General features: G+C 40.3%; 1 protein-coding gene across 1 annotated transcript; it reads right to left on the bottom strand.

Moving 5' to 3' along the window:
- Positions 1 to 5,185: 5,185 nt before the first annotated feature.
- On the bottom strand, positions 5,186 to 5,689 carry LOC101287305 (WASH complex subunit 3-like). Its single transcript, XM_033424369.1, has one exon. It carries the CDS (start codon positions 5,687 to 5,689, stop codon positions 5,186 to 5,188), a length of 504 nt encoding a protein of 167 aa, XP_033280260.1.
- Between the last annotated feature and the right edge of the window lie 3,696 nt (positions 5,690 to 9,385).

Below are 9,385 nucleotides of genomic sequence, written 5' to 3' on the forward strand. Positions count from 1 at the left end.
TCAAACGTTGCCCTCCCCACCACATATACACGACCTATCTCACACTTTGAATCTCACACGCATGATGCAAAGATGGTGGAAACCATTGGAGGTTGAAAATCTGGTGGTGTCTTGACCAGACCTAAGTTACAGCTCCTGCTGCCAAGCCTCTGAAATTTCCTTGCTTTCTGTTTTCCAAGCCTGTTTTTCTAGCCTGCTTTTAATTCTGTAAGCCCTTGATCTCCTTCCAATTGATTCATTCCCTTTTTACTTAAGATAGCTGCTGTCTATGTCTGTTGTCTGCAAGCAAGAAGCTGACAAACAAAGTTCTTTTATTTGTGTTTATGCATCCAGCTAGCACAGTTGTTCTAAACTTCAGTATGTCTCAGAATCACTAGGAGTGCTCATTAAAAATGCTCCACTCCCAGAGAGCTCATCTGGTAGGTCTGAAGCGGTGCCCAGATCTGATTTGAGTAAGCATTGAAAGCACAATGTTTTTACTTGCTGGTCTCTGCTGCAGTGTTTTGAGCACTGTATATGGGATTCACTGACCTATCCTCTTGCCTAATACAGAGCCTGGCTGGCACAGAGTAGGGTCACAGGAAAGTACTTTTAGACACAACATTCATCCTCAGTCCCACCAGCACTCCCAGGTGAATGCAAAACCACCTTCACTTTTAACTGCTCCCTCATCTTAATGGTAGACAGTATAATCTCAGAATTTAAAGCCTACTGTGTAATTTTTAGGTTATGATAGCCATATAAAATAAGGTAAAATGAAACAGGTGAAATTAAATTTAATGATCTATTTGTTTAATCCAATATATCTAAATTATTACCATGTCAAGATGTAATCAATAGAAAACCTTTATTAACGAGATACTTTACTTTCTCTTCTCTACGGCAGTGTGTGTTTTCCACTTTCAGCATATCTCAACACAGATCTCAACTCAGGTCTCAATAGCCATGTGACAAATGGCTGCCAGTTGGACAGCACAGCCCTATATACAGTATACCTCTCTTAGGTATACGTAGAACACATTAGTTCATTAAAAGCTCTGAGAAATTCTATCTTAAGATTCTATCCTAAGAAGACCTACTTAACTTTCCTTATCTCATTATTTCTCAAACCCATCTGACCATGGAGCACACTCACACACACACTGATTTTGGAACACCTATGTAAATCCTACAGAATTAGTCCTTCCGAAAACATTTGTTATAAAAAATAATATATGCATATATATAACTGAATCACTTTGCTGTATACCTGAAACACAACATTGTAAATCAACTAGTGCAATATAAAATAATTTTTTTAAAAACTTAAAAAAACACTTTCTTTTGACCATTCCAAAAGGAAATCACTACTTAGATATAAACCTATGCAGTAGAATCTAGATAACATGGTGAGGGTGTGCATATGAGGACATGTATGTATGAGGGTGTACGTGTGGTGTCTAAGAGTGAGTTTTGTGAGTTTATATGGGTGAGAGTGTGCATGTTGTATTGTGAGAGTGTGTATGCTTGCTGGAAATTGTCAAAAGAATTTTTTAAGAGTAAAACTGAAATGCGTTATTTTTTCTGTCATGATAGTTTCTAAGGTAAAATGTTATTTAATCTCTTTATTTCCTCATGAAAATTACATTCTTTAGATGAATATTTTAAATTTTTAGTATATTTTTTCTTAACTCTTAAAGATGAACCAAAGAACAACTGCTTGGGGGAAGGAGGAATTGTAGCATGACTTTCTTTCTGCTTTTTGTAGTTGGAGTAAAATTAATATAGTTAAGGTTAGCAGGAGAAATTTCAGGAGTTACACATTTGACAAAAATAATAGTTAAGAAGCATATACTGAAATTCCTTATATTTCATGGTTAGAATGATACAGTATCTTTAAGAACTGGGTTTCAGTCAAATGTTCCTTCTTATTTTTAATATTTAAACAAAAAAACCCCAAAGCGCTACCACTTCTCAGACAAATCCTGAATCATCTTCCCAAATGCAGAACGTTATAAACGCAACTGTTTTTTTATTACATAGAGTTAGCAATATACCCCCCCCACCCCCGCCAAATATGATGAAGCAACTCCCAGGGGAAGGAAGGACTTTGAGTATCCCGTGTGGAGTACGTCCTTAGCTCAGTACATACGATGGGAATGAAGGTCCCTGAGATATTCATTAGTGCTAATGGGAGGGTTGTGGCCAAGGCACGTAAAAAGTGTGCAGCGTTGGAAGTGTCGGATTATTCGGAGAGGACAGCTAGCATCTGAGTGATCAACACCCTTAGCATTTGTCCTTTGGGGACCTCTTCTTTTTCAGAGAGTGTCTTCCTGTCGTTTTCAGTTGGTCTTCACATCACTTTTTTGAAAGCAGAATACTTTTCCAGAGATGGATAAAATGGTAGATTATTTTACTATAATTACCAGACTGGCCAAAAGAACTGAAAGTTCTTGAGTCTTTTCCTTATTCCTTTCAGATTCAGAAGGTAGGTTTGGAAACAATATGTGGTGTCATTAAGGAACCAATAGCAGAATCATTTGGACTTTGCTTTAGAAAGTCGATGACAAAGACGACTCTCTGCCAAGTACCTTGATTGATCTCTAGAGTCTAGATTTGGTGGAGACCGCTGCTGGCAACACGAGGTTGGACCAGATGACACATATGATGGGACACAAAAGTACACATTAAGCCAAGTGTTCATGTTCCGATACTGCCTCATGACTCATGATGTGACCTTGAATAACTTCTCTAACACAGCTGCCCTAATGGGTAACATGGTAACAAATTCATCCTTCACAGAGTATTGAAGCTCTGTGAATTAGTATATATAAGCCAAACCTAGAATTGTCCTGGTGCTGTTTATTACTCAGATATTCAGATTTGGAAGCAGGGAAAGACACTCCATCCCACCACATATTTAATAACACAACAGAGACTCTTAAGCACTTTGTTAAGTACCTCCAACCACGATGACTGTTTAGAGTCTTATGTGTTTTGACAGTTGTGTCAATGACCTTAGCCTTTAATGAGAATCAACTACAACAGATATGACTAAATGACCAATGGTTGGCCCTCGATGGAACAAAGGATGCTTTTCAATAACCTAAGTGATTTGGCCTGTGTAGTTCTGTACACATGATGACACAAATGAATTCAAAATAGGAAGATTCTTACATCGTGAGTTTGAGGAAAAAAGCAGCTAGAGACTGAAACTGTATTATCTAACATTGGAAATAAGTCTGTTTCTTTGATGGCATAGCAGATGAAGCAACTAACTTTTAGGGGCTCTTTTGTGCAAACATCTTTCTTTGAAGTAAAGGGAACTGCTCATTTTTTGTTTGTTGGGTGGATGTGTGTGTGTCTGTGTGTGTGTGTGTGTGTCTGTATGTGTGTCTGTGTTTGCAGCGTACACTGATTGAGTTTGCTTATGCTACAACTCTGCTATAAAAACCTGGAGGTCAAGAACTGTGTTTTTACTACCCACGACATAGGAATAAGTATTTAGAGGGTGTTTTTTCTTTTTTTCAAACATAGACTTTTTTTATTTTTTTATACAGCAGGTTCTTATTAGTTATCCATTTTATACATATTAGTGTATATATGTGCTTATTAATTGTTTTGTTGTTAGTGCGGTAACTAATTGTAGCTTTTAATGTAATTACTGATTAGAAAGCTTTGAGCCATTGAACAGAAATATGTTGGATCAGTGCTCTGGAGTCCTGGACAAATACTTAGAAGGGTTCCTATCACGGTCTTCCTAGATCTTGATTCTGAGTTCTTCCTCTCATCTCACTGCCCAAATTCAGGCTAACGAAGTTCCTATCCCTCTCTCCCCATCCAGCCCTGGCCAGTGGCCATGATGAGTCTGTTGCGAGGCAGACACCAGCAACCTCGTCTGTCTGCTACTGCCTAAAGTCTGGTCTGGTCCACACTGCAATTCCTCACTCTTCCTTTGTGACTCCATGGTCACACCTGTGATTTCAGGTATCTAGTTCCACAGGCCATTGTGAAACCTACTCAGCTCTCTTCATTTGCCAAGGTGGGGTGTGCTGACCATGGGAATGTGAACCACAGACCTCCAAGAGCAGGGAGGACTATTCACTAAGCCTCAGCTGCTAGGTCTCACGTACATCACTGTGCTTGGGCTGAGGCCACGCTTCCACTGGCCAGGGACTGACTGTCGACGGATACTGAGGTAGGCCCATTCCTGGAGGGCACAGAGCTCCTCTGATGGATGACTTCAGCTTGAGAACTCTTGATGGCCTTGCCAAAGTTTCCTTAGAACTGCACTTAGAACTTTTCTCTCTTTTTCATTGGGAACAGATTTGCAATGAGGTAGGGGAGAGGGTCACCCAGCCTCTCCATTTTCTCTCACAGCCATTTCCCCTAATCAATTTTGTACAGTTAATCCTGTGTTAGCATTTGTTTCTGAAAGGACCCAAACTAACATATTGAAGCTGGACTTTTATACTAGGAATGGCAAATTGTATACAGGGATATCAACCCTATGAGGAATTCTGAAACTGGAACAGCCCTTCAGAGTTGTCCCACTGCCCCAGTGGTATGGCTCTTAGAGCCCTGTGTTGAGAAGGATTCTGAAGTAACAGGGTTTAGGCAAATGTGCTGCCACTCCTCCTTTCTGTGCCCATGACAGACATTGCTAATTGATCATACCTATGTATGGAATAGAGCAGTGCTGAGTTAGCAATCAGCCATCAGCACAAGCGCTTACGGATGCCAGGCACTTGTCATTATGTTTCAGACCTGCCTGCAGAACCTAAGTGTGAAAGTGTTGTATCATGATGGTTTGATTTTAGGAAGTTCAGTCTTTTATCAGGATTCCTTTGTCAAGGTTTTCTAGCAACTCCCAGGGAATGCTTGCATGTTCTATGAGTCTGTGCTGGTTGATGCATGCCATCTCCATCAGTCATCCAGCTCTGCATCTTTGCACTCCCCACTTGTCACCATCACAATGGAGCAGGCCATTTTCTACCACCTCTAACTTTTTTATTAAATAACTTAAAAATCTTTTTTATTATTATAAATGCTTTATTTATTTATTTATTTAACATAGAGGAAGCTTGGTGGCGAATATGTAGCCATTTGATGTTTTTATGACTAAGAGTTAAAGCTCAGGCTCTCTTTCTTATAGAATGTAAATGTGCACCAACACATGTATATGTAATTGTTATCAAAATTACACTTAGTCACTAAAAGAAGATTCGCTATCTGAACTTTCTTCTGTATTTTTTTCACCTTCACCATCAGGCACTGGACCATCTGGCCTCTGAAGAAAACCTGGGTCTAGTCCTTCCGATATCATTTTGTTTCTTATTGCTGTCACTGGAACACCCACTTGAACCATTTTGAGGTATCTGGCATATCTTGGATCCTTGACTACAGTTAAGATATTTTCTGGTGTTACTTCACTTTCCTGTGTCCAGAGTCTTGTAAACTGCTGTGATTGCTCTGAAGTGGTTTCACAGTGTGTTTCATTTGTGATCCTAGTTACACTTATAAGAGATACTTCAAATGTGGCATCATCTAGCCCTGGGATAGACATCAACTTTGCATCTAAAATATTGAGAGTTGTTTCAATTTTCTGGATACGAAGAGAAAGGTCTGCCAGTTTCTCCTCACAAACTGTAGAGAAGTGGTTGAGGAACCATACAATATGCACCACAAATTGGTTTAGAAATGCCACCATTCACCATTCTTCTTCTTTTTTTTTTTTTGTGGTACGCAGGCCTCTCACTATTGCGGCCTCTCCCGTTGCGGAGCACAGGCTCCGGACGCGCGGGCTCAGCCGCCATGGCTCACGGGCCCAGCTGCTCCACGGCATGTGGGATCTTCCCGGACCTGGGCACAAACCCGTGTCCCCTGTATCGGCAGGCAGACTCTCAACCACTGCGCCACCAGGGAAGCCCTGCCACCATTCTTTTTATGCCTGACCCATGAGAGGAAGCCCATCCTCATCCATCTCCTCAGCAGGCGGGGGACCCCATAAATTTTGTATTTAGTGAACACATGCACATAACCTTAAAAGTCTAACATAAGCAGTCCTTAAAGGTTTATAATTTTAAAAGTTATTCCTTGCACTGACCTTCATTTCTGTCCCCCAGAAGCAATGCCTCCTTAACTCTTCTAGCTACCTCCCCCAGTATTGACTTCCTTATTTCTAAAATTTTGCATATACTAAGGTATCCACTGACTTCTCTACATGCTGCATAAGGACTTAGACCATCACCATGTCCCACCATTTTCCTTTTTCTCCATAACACTCCAACATAGGCATATGTTTTACTAAATCAATACTCCATGTTTACATTTTTTATGATTTTGCAAATACTATTCAATTCACTAGAATTATGCTTCCTTTTGTGTCCAAACATATATTTCTGCTGGAGTTAATACTTTATTAATAATGAGTATTAATTTTCTTGGTTCCTAGAGCCCTCCCTCCAGGAGCCCTCTGTCCTCCTCGTCCTGCCTGTGCTGATTTCTCTCTTAGCTTGCTGAAAGACAGCATTCCTAGGGCTGGCCCTTGGCCAATCTTCAGGATAACATGCCATATTTTCCTACACCTCATATCTCCCTCTTTCTTGGTTTACCCCTTTGTTTTGGTCTACTATCAATACTCAGTTTGCTGCTATTCCTCCTTGCATCATTTTACTCCAGTCTTTTCCAAAGAAAGATTGAGAAAGATACTGATGTATTGAGTACTTGTGCACATGAAACATTCTTTATGCCATCCTTGCACTTATTTTGATAGTTATATATTTCTAGGATAAAATCTAGAGTCTAGGAGTAAATCTAAATCTAGGACAAAAATATTTAAAAGGTGCTTTTTAAGATTTCAATACTGCTGTTGTGTTGAGAAAACGAATGTCATTTTGCTTCCAGTTCTGTTATAGTTGATCTACTGTTTTTCCTCCCTGGAAGATTTTACGATCATGTTTTTTTCCTTTGAGTTATGAAACGTTACCACAATACGCCTTGGTATGGTCTCAGCTTGGGTCCAGAGACGGAGATTAATGTGCAGGAAGCTTACTGGGGACTGCTCTTGAAAACAGCGCTGTGAGGGAGAGGGCTGGCAGGACTGGGCAGAGGCAGAAGCTGAGCTGCCACAGAGACTCCAGCCAGTTCTATGAAGAGACTTCAAAGCTATCCCACCTTAGGCAGGTAGGCTGAGCCTTTATGCACCCTTCTGCTGTTGAGTAATCAGGGATTTGAGCCATTCCCAAGAAGGGACTGATCGTGGATGAGGCAACGCCCTTGAGACAGTGTTAAACACCCAAGAGGGAATCACCTGAGAATTGTCAACTATCAACAAAGCTGGGTCATGTGGAAATGAGTGCTTCAGTCCTGTAGGGAAATCTGGGTGGCACACAACATTATCCACTATAATATGGGTCTTATTGTAATAATTGTGTTGAGCTCCTGCTGGACTTATTCAGTCTGAACACCTAAGTCCTTCAATTTGGGGAAAATTTTCTTGTGTTTATTATTTGATAGTTTCCTCTCTTCCTTTTTCTTGTTATCTTCTTTTTTTTCCTATGAGTCATATTTTGCTTCTGTAGAACTAACCTTCTAATCCTTGTCTTTCTTTTTCTATTGACTGTCTCTGATCTTTTCATCCCAAGATGTTTCTTCAACTTTATTTTCCAATATGCTTGTTGCGGTCATCTAATAGCATGATGAATTCAAGAGATATGAATAGGGCACCAATAGCACCTACTATATGGATTAATAACTTACTTATCGCTTTGGTGGCATTTTGTGGAATTTTGGGAGGGGGAATACATAAACCCAGGTGGTCTATCTGACATTTTGAACCAGGAAGCATCAGTTACACACTGTCTTTACTCAGTCTGCTACTGTTCCTCTTCGAATCACCTCACTTCAAGCGTAATCAAAGAGAATCTACTCAACTCAATGGGAGGCTGAGATAAGGCTATAATGTTCAGCAAGACTTTACCAAAGACCGCAGACCAATTGAAGTTCATTACCACACAGGAAAATTTTAAATTAGCCGTTAAATATGTCTTCTCTCAGAGTCCATAGGTCCAATTCATTTCAAGAGGCATCAGTTGCGTGTGTAATTAATCCAAACTTTGCCCCATGTTTCAGGGAACAGCTCACATCTCCTCTTTGGGACACCTTGAGTACACCTCTTCTGCCTGTGTCTGTAAAAACCAAACAGATGAAGGAGGTCTCCTTTTACCCCTGAAGTCTTAGGCTTTCCAATGAAGTCCTTATTTTGGGGTCAGGACTGGCCTCTTTCCAGGATGACTTGTGGTGGGAATTACCATTCTCTCCATAGCTCTAAGGCTTTCAACAGGGCCATGTTTTTCCCAAGAGTGATCTCAGGGCTTCCAAAGAAGTGCTGTCAGACATCAAGAGTTTAGGGAAAGCACAGATGACCAAGGAATTCCTCTGGTTCATTTTGATAATCAGGTCTACACATCCTCCTGCTATTTTATTTTCTTGGCTCTCTTTCTCCAGCATACAACTGTTTAAATACACACACACACACACACACACACACACACACACACACAAACACTTACACACACTCCACTCCAAAACCAAGCAATAATATATAGGCATTGTAGGAACCATAGTCTGCAGAGATGGAGACTTTCATGGACTAAAATAGTTTTATGTGCTCCCCTGCAGAGCATTTAAACTCCTCAAGCCACAGTTCCTCCAGCAAGAATCTTCTGTCACATTTGTATAATCATTGCTTTCCCCTAACCAAGGGACATTTAGCCCCAGAATAATGGCAAGTGTCCATCTCCTGCAAACAGAAAATTGCTCCATTGGGGAGATTTGTAATTACAGAATTTGTTTTTCCATGTACTAGAGCCTAATATTTACAGCCTATGACTGTGAAGTCAGACAGTAATGGGTTCAAATTCCAGCTCTGTAACTTCCAAACAATGAGTCCTTGAGACAGTCATTTCATTTCTTGTGCTTCAGCTTTCTCATCTGCAAAATGGAATAGTTAAGAGAACCCACCTCACAGAGGTGTTGCTTAAGTTGGGTGAGGAGATTCATATCAAAGATCTTCAAGCAGTGCTTAGTGAAAAAAAATTCAATAAATATTAACTGCCATTATTATTAATTAAGAGTGTGGCTCCTTTTTCTGCTTCACAGTTACAATATGTTGAGTGATTTGTTAGGTATTAAGACAGGACACAAGTGATGTAAACTGGAAAATCCAGGCTGTTATATGGAGACTACCAATTAAAAAACCATGGATGTCAGAGGTCAGAGTAGATGTTTAGCCTCAGCTAGTAAGATGACCCCCTTATGTGGCTTGAATCCCATTTCAGAGAATTCAAGAAAGGGGCCCCAAACTCTGCAGCTTTTTTTTCTTCTCCTCCTGACATGAGGGAGA

Source organism: Orcinus orca, chromosome 10 (assembly GCF_937001465.1).
Source record: "Orcinus orca chromosome 10, mOrcOrc1.1, whole genome shotgun sequence".
NCBI lineage: Eukaryota > Metazoa > Chordata > Mammalia > Artiodactyla > Delphinidae > Orcinus > Orcinus orca.

What these genes read in the sequence shown, in the direction of transcription:
- LOC101287305 (XM_033424369.1), bottom strand. Translation starts at nt 5,689, where the DNA reads ATGGTGGCATTTCTAAACCAATTTGTGGTGCATATTGTATGGTTCCTC.